The following is a 22,454-nucleotide window of genomic DNA, read 5'->3' on the forward strand; positions in this document are numbered from 1 at the left end:
AAGGCTGTACAGCCGAATTCGCCAGCATGTATATCATGCATGTACGATGTGAATCTAAATTTAGTTTAACGGTTCATTTGAAATTCCTGCAGCGATATCGATTCATACGACACACGAACACTTACTAAAAAGACGAATGCATCGGTTATTGTAGGAAAATAATTACGAATTATCTTCGTCACAATCGGCTCGGGACGCTAATTTGTATTTGCTGTATTTTATGAAATTCGTCTTAAATGTATAATTTTTCTTGCATATTATGTGTTATTATAACATATTTGTATCAATATTTTACAATTCAGCACACACAAAAATCGTATATACCCGCTTTAAGCCTTTAAAGCTCGTATCTTGTAAGAAGGTCTGTAACTTAAATTGATATTCATAGGAACTACAAATGTGTCAAAGTTCGATTGTATGTGGTAAAGGATTAACCCATAGTATACTTACATCGGCGGGTACCACCTCTTTTCCGGTACAGGTTGATTAATCCCAAAACGATCAACACTACCGGGATACCCACAATCAGAGCAATAAACCGCAGATCGAATCCTGCCGCATTGTCCACTGGCACAGACTCTGAAATGGAATTACAGGGAAATAAGTGAAACAAAATATAATGTATCTTTTTTTCAAGATTACCAGTTTTTCTGAACAGTCTGAAAGTTTTAACTATTACTATTGTTTTCATCCCTAGATAAACGGTGACTTGTTTTGCTTAACATGAACAAAACATGAAATTATTAAAAAAAGGTTATTGGGTACTCTTTGTGAAAAATGTGACATGAACAGCTATAATTCAGATAAAAGAAAACACAACCTTGCAATATTGGAAAAAAATGAAGTCCTACTTGGTTTTTCCAACTCCTTTCCTTTCACTGTGAAGTTCATTACTCGATGGTCAAACGTGTGGCTGATATTGATGGAGAACAGCCTGTCATCAGTGAGGTTTTGGTAGATATCATACTCGACCGTATCGTCGGCCATTACCGGTGTTTTCACGTCGGGTATGGTGAAGGTCAGCTCCTTGTCCGACTGTGAAAGCTTGAAGTACTTGTAATACCTGGAGTTGGGTGGGAGTGGCTGCTTCTCTGTAAGATAGTTATATCAGTGAGTAACATTCAATGAACATAGCGATTTATCAAATAGAATTAACATAGATGTATACATGAAGAAATCATCTTTGAGCCACTATATTTAAACAACCAAAATTAATGCCCCTTGGTGGTCAGTGACAGCTATCAATACTGATCATAGATGAAAGTGCTGCTTCTCTAAAGGGAAGAAATATTGATGACTTACATAGATGGACATTCAGAATAGCATGCTTTTCTAAAGAGTAGCAATATTGGTTTAGCGGCGAAGAACGAAATTGGAAATTATCGAATTATTTTTTCAAGTGAAGTATATCATTTATGTAACAATGAAATTCAGAATCCTAAATTGCTAGCAACACAACATGTAGCGTTTAATCTAAAATGACAGAGGGGCATGGACATTGACTTATAAAAAGGCATTGCACACGGCGATTCTCTTACAACAGGCACATAAGATGTTTTCAACTTTTAAAACTTAACAGCTTAAACTAATCATGGCAGATCTTTGAAAATAAACTTTCCGGATGTTAATGTTTAGCGTTCATCGAATATGTGCAATGACGTCGCATTCATATCGACCGCTTTTGTCGTTTTCAAATGAAAAGGATAAATGAACCAGGGACGTACACGTGTTTGTATACGTCCCTGAATAAACTAAGTAGCACATTAATAAATGCCATTTTATAACTTTTAATTTAGTCTGTATTCATAACTTAATACAGGATTGAACACAGAAAGTTTCAATCAGCGTTAGATATCCGCGTGTTCCTCGTGACAATGAGGGTCAAACGAACGGCGGTACATGTATATGCAGGTTTGCCTCTCAGGGAAACGTTAGTCATTAAATAACACAACAAGAGCACCGCCTAGCGACTGCAGACTGCTCGTTTTTTTGTTTTTAATTTTAAGGACCTATCTCGATACTTCAATAAACAAGGGAAGAGGTGTGGGGGTGGAGAGGGATGTATAGTGTGGGGGTGTGGTCATTTATTACAATTCTTCTTCCAAAGATAAGAAACACAATTTAAAAAAAATCACCTTTTAAGGGGGAGGGGGGATTCTTGGGTTAAAACGTTAGACGGACTTTCAAAAATACAATTATGCAAATAAATATTTGTGTTTTTTTTTAATGTTTAAAAAAAAGTATTTTATTGGGGGTCGAAGTGGTCGGGGGATTGATAGCGTGGAATAGTGTGAGGGTATAGTCATTTATTAGATGATCTTTCCAAAATTAGAAAAACATGGAATAAACTTTTCATTTTTGGGGTGAAGAATTCTTTGGTGGAGCGTGGGGGATGGTTTGGGTAGAGTGTATTGTGGTATGTCAGGTAAGTGTTGTTTTGTCAGAATATGAAACAAATCTGATCATAAATAAACAAGTTACGGCAATTTTAGCAAAAATTAATATTTTGACATTGAGAGTCAAGGTCATTCAAAGGTCAAGGTAAAATTCAACTTGCCAGGTACAGTACACTCATTGTAGAATGAAAGAAGTTAAAGTTTGAAAGCAATAGCCTTGATACTTTAGAAGTAAAAAGGATCTAAACATAATAACAATTTATTCAAAGTAACTAAGTTAAAAAAGGGTAAAAATTCCGTTTAAATGACAACCAGAGTTATGCAACTTATCCTGTACAGTCCTCTAATGATAGTTAGCGAGTGTTCCAAGTTTGAAAGCAATAGCTATGATACTTTAGGTGTAAAGTGGACCAGAACACAAAACTCAACGAAATTTGCAACTTTAAAAGTAAAAAAGGGGCCACAATTCTGTCGAAATGCCAGTAAGAGTTACATAACTTTTTATGCACAATCCCCTTATAATATTTATTAAGTGTTGCAAATATGAAAGCAACATTTTTTGATACTTTAGGAATAGAGTGGACCTAACCACAAAACGTTTGTTTTCAATATTCTATGTATAAAAGGGCACATAATCTGTCATAATGCCAGCCAGATTCATCTTACTTTGCCTGCCCAGTCCACTCATGACAGTAAGTAAGAATACTAAGTTTGAAAGCAGTAGCTTGGATACTTCATGAGAAAAATGCACCTAAACACAATACTTAACCGGACGCCGACGCAGACTCAGACGTAGACGTCGAGCCGACGCAGGCGCCGACGCTCAGGTGATGACAATAGCTCATTTCTTTCCAAACAATAGTTGAGCTTAAATTGCTATACCTGCAAATAAAAAGTTCTTTAAAATTGGCGAGCGTTTGACTTGTTAAAGACAGTTTTCGAAACTCGGTCAATCTCTTAGTAATAACAATCTATACCGTTACGGCCTTGTGTCTTACGAATATTCTGATAATAACAAAAGATGTCGGCTCATTTAAGTTTGAATAACAATATGTAAAGTCGTTAATTTAGGTAAATATAATTTGTACCCTATGTAGGTGAGCGAAAAAAACACAGTCATACGCAAGGACTGAATTACAATTATTGCTGATTTATTTCAGATATATAGTATGTGCCAAAAGTTTGGGTCGTCAAAGTTTGTCATTTAGAAACGTGAGTGACTATCATTAATTCGTCCAAACAAAACCCACGCCGTTTTCTTAAGAACAAACTCCTTTTACTGATTGGTTTCCAATTATACTGCCGCTTAGCCAATCAAAATGACGTATGCATCACAAAAATGCCGTAGGCAGAGTTAACATATCGTATTTCGAGCTTATACCAAATCGCGCAATTAAATGTTACGGGATGATTATTGATTTTAACAGCACTATTCGGGTCATAGGCTCTCTTCTATTGCGTCATACGCAGTCATGCAATAATATGCAGGTGTTGGGGACACCGAGATAACAAACGATTGTAAAATCAGATATGACTTGAAACATATGGATCTAGATAAAATCTAGATCACATAAAAGGACACATCGCGCTAATGGGCTTTGAAAGGTGTAGAGTGGCGCTCCGAAAAATTAGGCATGGCGGGGCGCCAGCTGATAAGGCCTGGATAAAACACTACAACATGTCATAACAAACAGTGAAAATGTGTGGGAAATCAAATTATAATTTCCCAATAAATGATGAAGCCCATACATGTTTTGTATTATCATCTTTTATTTAACCTTTGACCTTTTCCTTTGAGCAATATACATGTGTTTATGTGATAGGCACTCTCAACAGGGTGAAGTATGTGGCAAGTTATTCATAATTGTAGATGACAGAAATAACAGTGTAGACAAGCTCTGGATTTCCGCGTTTGATGATCCTTTACCACTTTTTGACGCATGTGTAGTCCCTTAGAAAGTTAAATTTACTGGATTCAAGTTTTAAAGGTTTCGTTTCCAACCATTTATAACTGATGAGCAGCAAACAGCAGAAAATCCGAAACCGACTTCAAGTTACTCTCAGGAAAGTTTTATGCTGTTTGCACACTGCCAATTTTCACTGTCCTTCTGAGTGGGAGAGGGTTAATTAATTATTTGCCCCCCCTCCCCTCCCCAAATCCTAAGCATGGACACACAATTCATCTAATGTGAGTAAAAACTTGCATAAACCCTACTTTCCAGAAGTCCGATTTATGTACACTTTTCAAATGGTTTTATATACCATCTACCCTAAAAGATCAGTTAAACAACCGATTGTAGCAATTGTTTAGGGGTCAAAATGAACGTGTTGTTGACCTGACTACACTGACCTATAATTTGGTCACCAGTCGACGTGGTAACTGGCAAGTACCAGAACCATGTGTAGCTTATCTGGTTTTGCCAGTCTGGGTCCGTGATGGCATCGATGGCAATGACGATCTTCATATTGGGTTCAACGTCGTATGTGGCATTGGGCGCCTTTACTATCTCAATATTGTCTGCAAGAAGCAGCAAATCAAAATTTATTTTTCAACAAAAAACAATTCACTGCGAAAGTTCGATTTTTTTTAAATCTGATGAATAAAGTTGCTTTGTCAAAATCAGGACAAACTCATTATAACCTGATTAAATTAACTACACTGTTCAATTATATGAACCTACATTTAGGAAAACCGGATTAAATACATCTGAGTAAGTTTATCCCAGATTAGTATGTGGAGTCCGTAAATGCTTATCAGGGACAATACTTTCTGCTTTCATGAAAGTTTTCATTAAAATGTCTCTTTTTCAATAAACATTAAGTCATTGGCAAGTGTCATCCGTAATTAGCCTTTGCTGACTGCATAGGCTAATCTGAAACGACACTTTGCAAACATGCATTTAGCCTAGTTTTCCAAAAGTGAGACTCATATTTTCTAATATGTTGTCCACTTTTAAAATTCTCAGTAGCCAATCGCTATACTTGTCATAGGAAGCGCTTTACATATAATTGTTCAATGTATTTGTGTTACATTGTTCACATTGTTTTCCTGAACCAAACATATATTCATTGTATCGAAGAGCATACCTTTCAGAAACAATACCGGTATTCTGGTATTATGATTTTGGAAAGATCGTTAAAATGCTCTCCAGCTAGGGATCAAAGCCAGGATAGGACCTAGTTATACCTATCTATTCAAGCTCGATTGAATCCAAAGCGTAAGGCTCATTTCAAAATCTTGAGCCCGCTTCCTGGGTAGAACCATTACTTTGCGTCATTCGGGGGAGCTCAAAGAACTCTACCACAGCGGTAATCAAATTGATCTCCGGGTCCCTAGGCATACACTATTTACACTGTTGGGAGAGCCGACACATAACATCATACAAGACTGACACTTCTTTGACTGTAAGTCCAACACATTACCAACTACATCATTCAATACTGACTCACCTATGACTGTAAGTCTGACACATTACCCACCACATCATTCAATACTGACTGACCTATGACCGTAAGTCTGAAACATTACTCACAACATCATACAAACTGACTTACCTATGACTGTAAGTCTGACACATTACTCACTAAATCATTCAATACTGACTCACCTATGACTGTAAGTCTGACACATTACCTACAACATCATTCAATACTGTCTCACTTATGACTGTTAGTCTAACAAATTACCCACTACATCATACAAGACTGAAACTATTTGTACACATTTATTATTCTAGAGCCAAATTTGGATTGGACCATGGTTTACGCAACAAGTTTTGATAGGGTATCTTGATTTCAGCAGCCATTTTGGACGCCATCTTCCTCATTTTTTTAAATATAATTTGCACTCCGTAATTCATATATAATCTGTATAATATTATCAAAACGTCATGTTTCAATGAATTTCTCGTTCACATTGTGCATGGAATTTAATTTGACATTGGACTAACCAAATATATATCAAATAACTGTAAAGAACAATATTCATTTTACTAATTAACATTACTCAATTATACAGATTTTAATGCAAACGCAACGAGTTTATATTGATATATTACTTATTACGACACAAGGTAGAAGACGTTTTATGTTTTAGATGGTGAACTAGCCTGAGTGTAATGACATAATTCGGTAACTTTATATATTCACCATAGATTTCCGGAATCCGTTCTCAAATCGAACACTTCGACAAAATAAAGTAATATTTAATCTGCAGCGGATTTTCAATATATGACCTTGAACGGGTTACACTAATGGTTGTTGTCAAAACTGCACTAATACATGGATACTACTATTGAATTGCTAGATAAGCGGTCGTTTTTTAAAAGGCAGTACAAATCATAAATTAATATTACGTTATTAACCTAAGTAGCCAAGAGCCTCGGAACAGATTGTCTTCAGACCATTTCAAAAGAAATAAGTAACGAATTGTAATGCACAGAAAACATTTTAAAGAAAAAAAATGGGTAACACATTTTTTTTAATACATAGGATTTCTGAAACTCAACATAAAAATTCTGATTAACATTCACTATTTTTTTTAAACAGGTGCTCAATAATTCATACAATACATAATTAAACCGCAATTCATATCCGTATTGAGCATTAATTGACGATTTTCACTTGGTGGAAGTACATGTACGAACAAATGCAAAGGTATAAAGTTGCTTTACAAATATTATTGCAAGGGCCACAGCAAGCGATGATGAGGTCAACAGCGGTAACCTTATGTTAGTTCCAAGCATTTCAAACGTTAAATCGATGTATATAAGTAAAGTATTTTGAAGTATAACTGATCGTCGTTCAAACCTTCTTGAATAATTTCATCAAATAGTCTATAATCTTAAGTATAAGTAAATTATACTCAACTTTCAGCACTAAATGTACCAATTCAATACCACGTTTATTATCGTTAAAGAATCAAGAAACGGGCGCGAGAGTGTTTCAATAAGCCTGAGAATTTCGATGAAATCGAGCAATAATAAATAGAAGCTCTTTTGTTTTTACAATTGCACATGAAATACAACAACCCGAAAATGACAACCACATTGACTTAAAACCAATTCAAGCGAAACAATTGAGTTATACATAGGTGTGACACAAGTGGAAATTGTGTATATATTATTTTATTAAAGTAACATTACTATTCAAAATCAACGAAAATTTCGTACACTTGTTCGTAAAATTAACTTAACCAATTTAAAATCAGTGTTCCTTATGGCAATTGCCGAAATTTCAACGTCAGATGTGGTCTGGTAAAATAGATGTTTGTAGATACAAAATGCTCGTTTTTATTATTGTTTTGCATATTTATTCATAAGACACATGAACACTGAATTGGTGTTCCTGTGTCGTATGAATAGATATATTCGCGGAAATTAATTGTGGCCACAAATAAATAAAAACGAGCATTTTGCATCTACAAAAATCTATGTAATCATACCACATCTAGCGTTGAAATTTTGGCTATTGCTATAAGGAACACTGATTGTTAAGGTGTTAACTTTATTTTACGAAATAATTTACGAAATTGTCGTTGATTTTGAGCGTTATAGAGACTTTAAACGATTTCTGGACGGTCTGGACAGACGAGCTTTTTCAAAAATCTGTTGTGACCCAAATAATTGTATAAATCATTTAAGGTATGCATTGTCGTGAAGTACTTGAATGTTATGGACGACATTTGATTATCACAACGTCTTGCGATTGTTCACATAATATGTAGTCGATGAATACGCTTATTTGACAGGGATCTCAGGAAAAGTATTTAGCTAGGAGTGTTATACATTAAAGCATGGTGAAACATGTAGCCATTAACGTATCGCCCTACGGAAACCTGCACTGACATGGATATGAAACCGCATTGGCGTGCCACCGCATAGACGTGACGTGTTTGTCTATGCGGCAATTGTCAATTTATATAGACGACCCCGTCAATACCATCGAACACTCGCTCCGCATTGACCATTCTTAATTAATGCATTCCAGCCAGCTTGTTTAAATCCGATAAAGTTATGAAAAAAATAATCATGGATTTATACAATTATACGTGCATACTCAATTTCTTTGTGAAAATATTTAAATAAAGGTTATCATTGTTCAACACATGTTATTTCAACGTATTGGTATGCGGGACTCGAAATAACACTCATTTTTATTAACACAGCAAAGTGTGGAATATCAATTACGATTATATTCATAGTCGCGTCAATGTACACAAGTTTAATGATGCAAAAGTGAAAAGCTGGAATTCAGATATAAGGAGGAGGCTACACAACCCTGCAATATTCGAAAAAAATGAAGTCCTACTTTTTATGTTCAGCTCTGTTCCTTTCACAGTGAAGTTCACCACTCGATGGTCAAACTTGTGGCTGATATTGATGGAGAAGAGCCTGTCATCCGTGAGGTCCTGATAGAGATCATACTCGGCAGTATTGTCCGCCATTACAGGTGTTTTCACGTCGGGTATGGTGAAGGTCAGCTCCTTGCCCGACAGTGACAGCTTGCAGTTCTTGTCATAGCTGGAGGTGGGTGGGAGTGGCTGCTTCTCTGTAAGGTAGTTATATCAGTAAGTATAATTCAATGAACATAGCGATTTATCAAAAACAATTTATAGATGTATACATGAAGAAATCATCTTTAAGCCACTATATGTAAACAACCAGAAATTATTCCACTCGATGGTCAGTGACAGCTATAAATACTGATCAAAGATGGAAGTGCTGCTCATCTGAAGGGTAGAAATATTGGTGATTTAAATAGATGGAAATTCAGAATCACATTCTTTTCTAAACAGTAACATTATTGGTTAAGCTACGAAGAACGAAATTTGGAATTATGAAATTATTTTCTCAAGTGAGATATATCAATATATATAAATCAATATATATAAGTAACAATGAAATTCAGAATCCTACAGTGCTAGTAACACATCATGAAGTGTTTAATCTAGAAGGGCAGAGGGGCATGGCGAATGGCTAAAAAAAGGCATTGCACACGTCGATTCTCTTACAAAAGACACATAAGATTTGTTCAACTTTTTAAAACTTTTAATCACAGCTTTAACTGATCATGGCAGAACTTATTTGAAATTAAACTGTCCGGATGTTAATGTTAAGCGTACGTCGAGTTTTTGCAATGACATCACATTCATATCGAACGCTCTTGTCGTTTTCAAATGAAAAGGTTGCATGAACCAGGGACGTACATGTGTTGGTATACGTTCCTGAATGAACAAAATAACACATGTTTCGTAATGCCTTTACTAAATGCCATGTTTAACAGTAATCATGTCAGTATTCATAAAGTAATGAAGCATTGAACAAAGAAAGTTTCAATCAGCGTTAGATATCCGCGTGTCCCTCGTGACAATGAGAGTTAAACAAACGGCGGTACATGTATATGCCGGTTTGCCAGTCATGAAATAGGTAGTCATTACAAAATAAAACAAGAGCACCGCCTAGCGGGTGCAGACTACTCATTTTTTTGTTTTTAAATTGTAAGGACCTATCTCAAAACTTCAATTAAAAATGAATGAGGTGTAGGAATGGAGAGGGATGTATAGTGTGGGGTGTGGTTATTTATTACATTATCTTCCACAAATAAGAAACACACTAAAAAAATCATCTTTTATGTGGGGGGATTCTTGGGTGAAATGGTTAAAATGTCTTTCAAAAATACAATAATGAAAATAGTTTAAAAAAGAAACAGTATTTATGTTGGTGGGTCGAAGTGGTCGGGGGGTTGAGAGGGTGGTATAGTGTGAGGTTATAGTCATTTATTAGATGATCTTTCAAAAATAAGAAAAACATGGGGAAAAAATCATTTTTGGTGTAAGGGATTCTTGCATGGAGCATGGGGGATGGTTTGGGTGGAGTCTATTGTGGTATGTCCGGTTATTGTTGTTTTGTCAAAGTATGAATCAAATCTGATCATAAATAAAGATGGTATGGCAATTTTAGCAAAATTTAATAAATTTACCATGAGAGTCAAGGTCATTTAAAGGTCAAGGTAAAATTCAACTTTTCAGGTACAGTACCCCCATGGAAGTATGAAAGAAGTTAAAGTTTGAAAGCGATAGCCTTGATACTTTAGAAGTAAAGAGGATCTAAAAAAAATATATTTAAAGTTACTTTGTAAAAAAAGGGTCATAATTCCGTTGAAATGACAACTTTACTTTGCCTGCCCAGTCCCCTCATAACAGTTAGTAAGAGTACTAAGTTTGAATGCAGTAGCATGGATACTTCATGAGAAAAATGCACCTAAACACAAAACTTAACATGACGCCGAGCAGACGCAGACGTAGACGCCTTCGCCGACGCAGACGCCGACGTTCATGTGATGACATTAGCTCATTTTTTTCCAAAAAATAGATGAGCTAAAATTGCTAAACATGTAAATAAGAGTTCTTTAAAATTTGCATGGGTTTGACTTGTTTAATACAGTATTCGAAACTCGGCTAAACTCTAAGTAATTACAATCTATACCGTTACGACCTTGCGTCTTACGAATATTCTGATGTAAACAAAAAGATGTCGGATCATTTTAGTTTGAATCACACTACGTAAAGTCGCAGATAAATCAGATAAATAGTCTGTGCCAAAAATTTGGGTCGTCGAAGTTTGTCGTTAAGAAACGTGAGTGACTATCATTAATTCGTTGACACAAAACCCACGCCGTTTTATTAAGAACAAACTGCTTTTTCAGATTGGTTTCTATTGATAAGGCCGCTTAGCCAATCAGAATGACAGATGCATCACAACAATGCTGTAGGCAGGGTTAACATATCACATTTGGAGCTCACACCAACTCGCGCAACTAAATGCTACGGTGTGAATATTGATTTTTACAGCACTTTTCGGGTCATAGGCCCTCTTTCATTGCATCATACGCAGTCATGCATTAATATGCATGTTTTCGGGACATCGAGATAACAAACGATTGTAAAATCAGATAAGACTTTAAACATAGGGATCTAGATAAAATGGCACATCGCGCTAATGGGATTTGCAAGGGGTAGAGTGGCACTCCGAAAACTTAGGCATGGCGGGGCGCCAGTTGATTAGGCCTTGATACAACACTACAACATGTCATAACCAACAGTGAAAATGTGTGGGAAATAAAATTATAATTTCCCAATAAATGATGAAGCCCATACATGTTTTGTATAATCATCTTTTATTTCACCTTTAACCTCTAAGCATGACCTTTACCTTTAAGCATTATATATGTTTTTATGTGATCGGCACTTTCCACAGGGTGAAGTCTGTTGAAAGCTATTCAAAATTGTAGATGACAGAAATAACAGTCTAGAAAAGTTCTGGGATACCGAGTTTGATGATCCTTTACCACTTGGATGCATATTTTGACGCATGTGTAGTCCCTTTATAAGTTTAATTTATTGGATTCAAGTTTTAAAGGTTTTGTTTCCAACCATTTAAAACTCATGAGCAGCAAACAGCATAAAGCCGTAACCGACTTCAAGTTACTCTCAGGCAGTTATAGCTTTATACTAATTGCAAACAGCCATTTTCATTGACCTTCTGAGTGGGAGAGGGTTAATTAATTATTTGCCCCCAAAACCTAAGCATAGACACACATATCATTAATTGTAAGTCAATACTTGCATAAACAAAACTTCCCAGTAGTCCGATTTGTGTACACTTTTCAAATGATATTAAGTTCATCCTACCATTAAGGATCAGTTAAAAAAACTTTTGTAACAATTGTTTAGGGTTCAAAATGAACGTGTTGTTGACCTGACTACACTGACCTATAATCTGGTCACCGGTCGCCGTGGTAACTGGCAAGTACCAGAACCATTTGAAGCTAATTTGGTGCTGCCAGTCTGGGTCCGTGATGACATCTATGGCAATGACAATCTTCATGTTGGGCTCAACATCGTATGTGGCATTAGGAGCCTTTAATATCTCAATCGTATCTGCAAGAAGCAGCGAACCAAAAATTAGTAATACAAAGGTGTGACACAAGTTGACATTGTGTATATTATTTTATTAAACAATTTCTGGACTGTCTGGGCAGACGAGCTTTTTCAAAAATCTGTTGTGGCCCAAATAATTGTATGAATTATTTAAGGTATGTATTGTTGTGAAGTACTTGTATGTTATGGACGACATTTGATTATCACAACGTCTTGCGATTGGTCACATAATATGTAGTCGGTGAAAACGCGTATTTTACAGGGATCTCAGGAAAAGTATTTAGCTATGAGTTTTATACATAAAAGCATGGTGAAACATTTAGCCATTAACGTATCGCCCTACGGAAACCTGCACTGACATGAATGTGAAATTGCATTGGCGTGTCGCCGCATAGACGTGACGTGTTTGTCTATGCGGAAATTGTCAATTTATATACACGACCCCGTCTATGCCATCGAACACTCGCTTCGCATAGACCATTCTAAATAAATGCAGCCAGCCTGTTTAAATCCGATAAAGTTCTGAATGAAATAACAAATGGATGTATACAGTTATACATGCATACTCAATTTCTTTGTAAAAATATTTAAATAAAGGTAATCATTGTTCAACACATGTTATTTCAACGTCAAATATTCGTATGCGTACCTTGAAATAACACTCATTTTTATTAAAACAGCAAAGTGTGGAATATCAATTAAGATAATATTCACAGTCGCGTCAATTTACACAAGTTAAATGATGCAAAAATGAGAAGCTTGAATTCAGATATAAAAAGAAGGAAACACAACCTTGCAATATTCGAAAAAAATGAAGTCCTACTTGTTTTTTCCAGCTCCTTTCCTTTCACAGTGAAGTTCACCACTCGATGGTCAAACTTGTGGCTGATATTGATGGAGAAAAGCCTGTCATCCGTGAGGTCCTGGTAGAGATCATACTCGGCTATACTGTCCGCCATTACAGGTGTTTTCACGTCGGGTATGGTGAAGGTCAGCTCCTTGCCCGACATTGACAGCTTGAAGTACTTGTCATAGCTGGAGGTGGGTGGGAGTGGCTGCTTCTCTGTAAGGTAGTTATATCAGTGAGTAAAATTCAATGAACATAGCGATTTATCAAAAACAATTAACATAGATGTATACATGAAGTAATCATCTTAAAGACACTATATGTAAACAACCAGAAATTATTCCACTTGATGGTCAGTGACAGCTAAAAATACTGATCATAGATGGAAGTGCTGCTTCTCTGAAGGGTAGAAATATTGGTGATATACATAGATGGAAATTCAGAATCACATGCTTTTTTAAAGAGTAACATTATTGGTTAAGCTACTAAGAACAAACTTTGGAATTATGAAATTATTTTCTAAAATGAGATATATCATTTAAGTAACAATGAAATTCAGAATCCTACAGTGCTAGCAACACAACATGTAGTGTTTAATCTAGAAGGGTAGAGGGGCATAGCGAATGACTTAAAAAATGGCATTGCACACGGCGATTCTCTTACAAAAGGCACATAAGATGTGTTCACATTTTTTTAACTTTTAATTACAGCTTTAACTGATCATGGCAGAACTTATTTGAAAGTAAACGTTCCGGATGTTTATGTTTAACGTAAGTCGAATTTTCGCAATGACGTCACATTCATATCGAACGCTCTTTTCAAATGATAAGGTTACATGAACCAGGGACGTACACGTGTTGGTATACGTCCCTGAATGAACTGAATAACACATGTTTCGTAATGCCTTTACTAAATGTCATTTTTAACTATTTATCATGTCTGTATTCATAAATTAATGAAGCATTGAACAAAGAAAGTTTCAATCACCGTAAGATATCCGCGTGTTCCTCGTGAAAATGAGAGTTAAACAAACGGTGGTACATGTATATGCAGGTTTGCCAGTCATGAAATAGGTAGTCATTACATAATAAAACAAGAGCACCGCCTAGCGGGTGCAGATTGCACATTTTTTTGTTTTTAAATTTGTATGACCTATCTCAAGACTTCAATAAAAAAGGAATGAGGTGTGGGGATGGAGAGGGATGTATAGTGTGGGGGGTGTGATCATTTATTACATTATCTTCCAAAAATAAGAAACACAATAAAAAAATCATCTTTTTTGTGGGGGGATTCTTGGTTGAAATGGTTAGACGGTCCTTCAAAAATACAATAATGAAAAAAGTTTTTCTTTTTTAAACCATGTTTAAAATGAAATAGTATTTTTATAGGTGGGTCGAAGTGGTCGGGGGGTTGAGAGGGTGGTATAGTGTGAGGGTATAGTCATTTATTAGGTGATATTTCCAAACTAAAAAAAAACATGGGGAAAAAACATTTTGGTGTAAGGGATTCTAGCATGGAGCGTGGGGGATGGTTTGGGTGGAGTCTATTGTGGTATGTGAGGTAAGTGTTGTTTTGTCAAAGTATGAATCAAATCTGATCATAAATAAAGAAGTTATGGAAATTTTAGCAAAATTTTATATTTTGGACCTTGAGAGTCAAGGTCATTTAAAGGTCAAGGTAAAATTCAACTTGTCAGGTACAGTACCCCCATGGTAATATGAAAGTTGTTAAAGTTTGAAAGCAATAGCCTTGATACTTTAGCAGTAAAGAGGCTCTAAACAAAAACAATATTCAAAGTTACTTAGTATAAAAAAGGGTCATAATTCCGTTGAAATGACAACTTTACTTTGCCTGCCCAGTCCCATCATAACATTTAGTAAGAGTACTAAGTTTGAATGCAGTAGCTTGGATACTTCATGAGAAAAATGTACCTAAACACAAAACTTAACCTGACGCCGACGCTGACGCAGACGTAGACGCCGTCGCCGACGCAGACGCCGACGCAGACGCCGACGCTCAGGTGATGACAATAGCTCATTATTATCAAAAAAAATGGATGAGCTGAAATTGCTATACATGTAAATAAGAGTTCTTTAAAATTTGCGAGTGTTTTACTTATTAATTACAGTATTCGAAACTCGGCTAATCTCTAAGTAATTACAATCTATTCCGTTACGGCCTTGTGTCTTACGAATATTCTGATATTAAAACAGATTTCGGATCATTTTAGTTTTAATAAACACTGCGTAAAGTCGTTAATTTAGGGAAATATTATTTTTACCCCATGTAGGTGAGCGAATAAAAACAGTCATACGCGAGGACTGTATAATTATTGCTGATTTATTTCAGATAAATAGTTTGTTCCAAAAGTTTGGGTAGTCGAAGTTTGTCATTAAGAAACGTGAGTGACTATCATTAATTCGTTGACACAAAACCCACGCCGTTTTATTGAGAACAAACGGCTTTTTCTGATTGGTTTCCATTAAAAATGCCGCTTAGCCAATCAAAATGACAGATGCATCACAAAAATGCCGTAGGCAGAGTTAACATATCATATTTGGAGCGTATACCAACTCGCGCAATTAAATGCTACGGGGTGATTATTGATTTTTGAAGCATTTTTCGGGCCATAGTAGGCCCACTTTCATTGCGTCATACGCAGTCATGCATTAATATGCATGTGTTCGGGACATCGAGATAACAAACGATTGTAAAATCAGATAAGACTTTAAACATAGGGATCTAGATAAAATGGCACATCGCGCTAATGGGCTTTGCAAGGGGTTGAGTGGCACTCCGAAAACTTAGGCATGGCGGGGCGCCAGTTGATTAGTCCTTGATACAACACTACAACATGTCGTAACCAACAGTGAAAATGTGTGGGAAATAAAATTATAATTTCCCAATAAATGATGAAGCCCATACATGTTTTGTATAATCATCTTTTATTTCACCTTTAACCTCTAAGCATGACCTTTACCTTTAAGCATTATATATGTTTTTATGTGATCGGCACTTACCACAGGGTGAAGTCTGTTGCAAGCTATTCAAAATTGTAGATGACAGAAATAACAGTCTAGAAAAGTTCTGGGATACCGAGTTTGATGATCCTTTACCACTTGGATGCATATGTTGACGCATGTGTAGTCCCTTAGAAAGTTTAATTTATTGGATTCAAGTTTTAAAGGTTTTGTTTCCAACCATTTAAAACTCATGAGCAGCAAACAGCATAAAGCCGTAACCGACTTCAAGTTACTCTCAGGCAGTTATAGCTTTATACTAATTGCAAACAGCCATTTTCATTGACCTTCTGAGTGGGAAAGGGTTAATTAATTATTTGCCCCCAAACTAAGCATAGACACACATATCATTAATTGTAAGTCAATACTTGCATAAACAAAACTTCCCAGTAGTCCGATTTGTGTACACTTTTCAAATGATATTAAGTACATCCTACCATTAAGGATCAGTTAAAAAAACTTTTGTAACAATTGTTTAGGGTTCAAAATGAACGTGTTGTTGACCTGACTACACTGACCTATAATCTGGTCACCGGTCGCCGTGGTAACTGGCAAGTACCAGAACCATTTGAAGCTAATTTGGTGCTGCCAGTCTGGGTCCGTGATGACATCTATGGCAATGACAATCTTCATGTTGGGCTCAACATCGTATGTGGCATTAGGAGCCTTTAATATCTCAATCGTATCTGCAAGAAGCAGCGAACCAAAAATTAGTAATACATAGGTGTGACACAAGTTGACATTGTGTATATTATTTTTTTAAACAATTTCTGGACGGTCTGGGCAGACGAGCTTTTTCAAAAATCTGTTGTGACCCAAATAATTGTATGAATTATTTAAGGTATGTATTGTTGTGAAGTACTTGTATGTTATGGACGACATTTGATTATCACAACGTCTTGCGATTGGTCACATAATATGTAGTCGGTGAAAACGCGTATTTTACAGGGATCTCAGGAAAAGTATTTAGCTATGAGTTTTATACATAAAAGCATGGTGAAACATTTAGCCATTAACGTATCGCCCTACGAAAACCTGCACTGACATGAATGTGAAATTGCATTGGCGTGTCGCCGCATAGACGTGACGTGTTTGTCTATGCGGAAATTGTCAATTTATATACACGACCCCGTCTATGCCATCGAACACTCGCTTCGCATAGACCATTCTAAATAAATGCAGCCAGCCTGTTTAAATCCGATAAAGTTCTGAATGAAATAACAAATGGATGTATACAGTTATACATGCATACTCAATTTCTTTGTAAAAATATTTAAATAAAGGTAATCATTGTTCAACACATGTTATTTCAACGTCAAATATTCGTATGCGTACCTTGAAATAACACTCATTTTTATTAAAACAGCAAAGTGTGGAATATCAATTAAGATAATATTCACAGTCGCGTCAATTAACACAAGTTAAATGATGCAATAATGAGAAGCTTGAATTCAGATATAAAAAGAAGGAAACACAACCTTGCAATATTCGAAAAAAATGAAGTCCTACTTGTTTTTTCCAGCTCCTTTCCTTTCACAGTGAAGTTCACCACTCGATGGTCAAACTTGTGGCTGATATTGATGGAGAAAAGCCTGTCATCCGTGAGGTCCTGGTAGAGATCATACTCGGCTATACTGTCCGCCATTACAGGTGTTTTCACGTCGGGTATGGTGAAGGTCAGTTCCTTGCCCGACATTGACAGCTTGAAGTACTTGTCATAGCTGGAGGTGGGTGGGAGTGGCTGCTTCTCTGTAAGGTAGTTATATCAGTGAGTAAAATTCAATGAACATAGCGATTTATCAAAAACAATTAACATAGATGTATACATGAAGAAATCATCTTTAAGCCACTATATGTAAATAACCAGAAATTATTCCACTTAATGGTCAGTGACAGCTAGAAATACTGATCATAGACGGAAGTGCTGCTTCTTTGAAGGGTAGAAATATTGGTGATTTACATAGATGGAAATTCAGAATCACATGCTTTTCTAAAGAGTAATATTATTGGTTAAGCTACAAAGAACGAAATTTGGAATTATAAAATTATTTTGTCAAGTGAGATATATCATTTAAGTAACAATGAAATTCAGAATCCTACAGTGCTATCAGCACAACATGTAGTGTTTAATCTAGAAGGGAAGAGGGGCATGGCGATTGACTTGAAAAAATCATTGCACACGGCGATTCTCTTACAAAACGCACATAAGATGTGTTCAACTTTTTAAAACTTTTAATCACAGCTTTATCTGATCATGGCAGAACTTATTTGAAAGTAAACTTTCCGAATGTTTATGTTTAGCGTACGTCGAATTTTCGCAATGACGTCACATTCGTATCGAACGCTCTTGTCGTTTTCAAATGAAAAGGTTACATGAACCAGGGACGTACACGTGTTGGTATACGTCCCTGAATGCACTAAATAACACATGTTTCGTAATGCCTTTACTAAATGCCATTTTTAACTATTAATCATGTCTGTATTCATAAATTAATGAAGCATTAAACAAAGAATGTTTCAATCAGCGTTAGATATCCGCGTCTTCCTCGTGACAATGAGAGTTAAACAAACAGCGGTACATGTATATGCCGGTTTGCCAGTCATGAAATAGGTAGTCATTGCATAATAAAACAAGAGCACCGCCTAGCGGGTGCAGACTGCTCATTTTTTTAGTTTTTAAATTTTAAGGGCCTATCTCAAAACTTCAATAAAAAAGTAATGAGGTGTGGGGATGGAGAGGGATGTATAGTGTGGGGGTGTGGTCATTTAATACATTATCTTCAACAAATAAGAAACACAATGAAGAAATCATCATTTGTGTGGGGGGATTCTTGCGTGAAATGGTTAGACGGTCTTTCAAAAATACAATAATGAAAATAGTTGTGTTTTTTCAAACCATGTTTAAAAATGAAATAGTATTTTTATAGGTGGGTCGAAGTGGTCGGGGGGTTGAGAGGATGGTATAGTGTGAGGGTATAGTCATTTATTAGATGATCTTTCCAAAATAACAAAAACATGGGGATTAAATCATTTTTGGTGTAAGGGATTCTAGCATGGAGCGTGGGGGATGGTTTGGGTGGAGTCTATTATAATATGTCAGGTAAGTGTTGTTTTGTCAAAGTATGAATCAAATCTGTTCATAAATAAAGAAGGTATGGCAAGTTTAGCAAAATTTAATAATTTGACCTTGAGAGTCAAAGTCATTTAAAGATCAAGGTTAAATTCAACTTTTCAGGTACAGTACCCCCATTGTAGTATGAAAGAAGTTAAAGTTTGAAAGCAATAGCCTTGATACTTTAGAAGTAAAGAGGATCTCAACACAAAAAACTATTCAAAGTTATTTAGTAAAAAAAGGGTCATAATTCCGATTAAATGACAACTTTACTTTGCCTGCCCATTCCTCTCATAACAGTTAGTAAGAGTACTAAGTTTGAATGCAGTAGCTTGGATACTTCATGAGAAAAATGAACCTAAACACAAAACTTAACCTGACGCCGACGCAGACGCATATGTAGACGCCGTCGCCGACGCAGACGCCGACGCTCAGGTGATGACAATAGCTCATTTTTTCCAAAAACTGGATGAGCTAAAATTGCTATACATGTAAATAAGAGTTCTTTAAACTTTGCGAGGGTTTGACTTGCTAAATACAGTATTCGAAACTCGGCTTATCTCTAAGTAATTACAATCTATACCGTTACGGCCTTGTGTTTTACGAATAGAATGATATTAACAAAAGATGTCGGATAAGTGTAGTTTGAATAGCACTACGTAAAGTCGTTAATTTAGGTAAAAAATATTTGTACCCCATGTAGGTGAGCGAAAACAAAACAGTCATACGCGAGGACTGTATAATAATTGCTGATTTATTTCAGATAAATAGTCTGTGCCAAAAGTTGGGTCGTCGAAGTTTGTCATTAAGAAACGTGAGTGACTATCATTAATTCGTTGACACAAAACCCACGCCGTTTTATAAAGAACAAACATATCATATTTGGAGCTTATACCACTCGCGCAACTAAATGCTACGGGGTGATTATTGATTTTTACAGCACTTTCCTGGTCATAGGCCCTTTTTCGTTGCGTCATACGCAGTCATGCATTAATATGAATGTTTTCGGGACACCGAGATAACAAACTATTGCAAACTCAGATAAGACTTTAAACATATTCATCTTGATAAAATGGCACATCGCGCTAATGGGCTTTGCAAGGGGTAGAGTAGCGCTCCGAAAACTTAGGCATGGCGGGGCGCCAGTTGATTAGGCCTGGATAAAACACTACATCATGTCATAACCAACAGTGAAAACGTGTGGGAAATAAAATTATAATTTCCCAATAAATGATGACGCCCATACATGTATTATATAATCATCGTTTATTTAATCTTTAACCTCTAAGCATGACCTTTACCTTTAAGCAATAGATATGTTTTTTTATGTGATCGTCACTTTCCACAGGGTGAAGTCTGTGGCAAGTTATTCAAAATTGTAGATGACAAAAATACCAGTCTAGAAAAGTTCTGGGATCTCGAGTTTGGTGATTCTTTACCACTTGGCTACATATTTTGACGCATGTGTAGTCCCTTAGAAATTTAAATTTATTGTATTCAAGTTTTAAAGGCCTTGTTTCCAACCATGTAAAACTCATGAGCAGCAAACAGCATAAGCCGTAACCGACTTCAAGTTACTCTCAGGCAGTTGTAGCTTTATGCTGATTGCAAACAGCCAGTTTCACTGTCCTTCTGAGTGGGATAGGGTTAATTAATTATTTGCCCCCAAAACCGAAGCATAGACACACATATCATTGAATGTGAGTCAATACTTGCATAAACACAACTTTCCAGTAGTCCGATTTTTGTACACTCTTCAAATGATATTAAGTACCTCCTACCAAAAAGATCAGTTAAAAAAACTGTGTAACAATTTTTTAGGGGTCAAAATGAACGTGTTGTTGACCTGACTACACTGACCTATAATCTGGTCACCGGTCGCCGTGGTTACTGGCAAGTACCAGAACCATTTGTAGCTAATCTGGTTCTGCCAGTCTGGGACCGTGGTGACATCTATGGCAATGACAATCTTCATATTGGGCTCAACATCGTATGTGGCATAAGGGGCCTTTAATATCTCAATCGTATCTGCAATAAGCAGCAAACCAAAAATAAGTTTCCAACAAAAAACAATTCACTGCTAAAGTTCAAGAAATCATTTTTAAAAATCAGATAAAAAAGTTGCTTTGTCAAAACAGGACAAACTCATTGTAACCTGTTTAAATAAAGAACACTTTTCAATTATATGAGCCTACATTTAGGAAAACCGGATTAAATACATCTGAGTAGTTTTATCCCAGATTAGCATGTGTAGTCCACTTTCTGCTTTCATGGATGTTTTCATTAAAATGATGTCTCCTTTTCAATAAATATTAAGTCATTGGCAAGTGTCATCCGTAATAAGCCTGTGCTGACTTCAGAGTCTTATATAAAACGACACTTTGCACACATGCATTTAGCCTAGTTTTCCAAAATGGAGACTCATATTTTCTACTATGTTGTCCAATCGCTATACTTGTCATAGGAAGCCATTAACATATCATTGTTTAATGTATTTGTGTTACATTGTTCACATTGTTTTCGATGATTTAGGAAAGAACGTTAGATTACTCTCCAACTAGGGACCAAAGCAAGGATAGGAAAAAGTTATACCTATCTATTCAAGCTCGATTGAATCAAAAGCCTTAGGCTTATTTGAAACTCTTGAGTCCGCTTCCTGGGTAGAACCATTACTTTGCGTCATTCGGGGGAGCTCAAAAAATGCTACCACAACGGTAATCAAACTTGTTCTTCCCGTCCCTAGGCATACACCATTTACACTACCCCATGCACATGTGTTGGGAAAGCCAACACATTACATCATACAATACTGATTCTTATATGACTGTAAGTCTGACACATTACCTGCATCATTCAATACTGACTCACCTATGACTGTAAGTCTAACAAATTACCCAATACATCATACAAGACTGAACTTATTTGTACAAATTTAATATTCTAAAGCAAAATTGGTATTGGATCCTGGTTTACGCAGCAAGTTTTGAGGAGGTATCTTGATCTCGGCAGCCATTTTGACGTCATCTTCGTAATTTTTCAAAATATAATTTGCACTCCGTAATTCATATGTAATATATATAATATTATCAAAATGACATGTATCAATGAACAACTCGTTTACATTATGCATGGAATTGAA

General features: G+C 36.1%; 1 protein-coding gene across 1 annotated transcript in view; it reads right to left on the minus strand.

Moving 5' to 3' along the window:
• LOC127863835 (uncharacterized) overlaps window positions 1-22,116 on the minus strand; it is a 68,998-nt gene extending 46,882 nt beyond the window's left edge. Inside the window, exons 1-7 of the mRNA XM_052403491.1 lie at window positions 21,176-22,116; window positions 17,713-17,952; window positions 16,722-16,889; window positions 13,160-13,399; window positions 12,169-12,336; window positions 852-1,091; window positions 451-579 (exon numbers count right to left, since the gene is read on the minus strand). Of these exons, the coding sequence (XP_052259451.1) occupies window positions 451-579; window positions 852-1,091; window positions 12,169-12,336; window positions 13,160-13,399; window positions 16,722-16,889; window positions 17,713-17,952; window positions 21,176-21,290 (1,300 nt within the window). The 5' untranslated portion in view covers window positions 21,291-22,116. The remainder of the gene's footprint in view (window positions 1-450; window positions 580-851; window positions 1,092-12,168; window positions 12,337-13,159; window positions 13,400-16,721; window positions 16,890-17,712; window positions 17,953-21,175) is intronic.
• Window positions 22,117-22,454: the final 338 nt, after the last annotated feature.

Source organism: Dreissena polymorpha, unplaced genomic scaffold (assembly GCF_020536995.1).
Source record: "Dreissena polymorpha isolate Duluth1 unplaced genomic scaffold, UMN_Dpol_1.0 chrUn045, whole genome shotgun sequence".
In the NCBI taxonomy this organism is placed as follows: Eukaryota; Metazoa; Mollusca; class Bivalvia; order Myida; family Dreissenidae; genus Dreissena; species Dreissena polymorpha.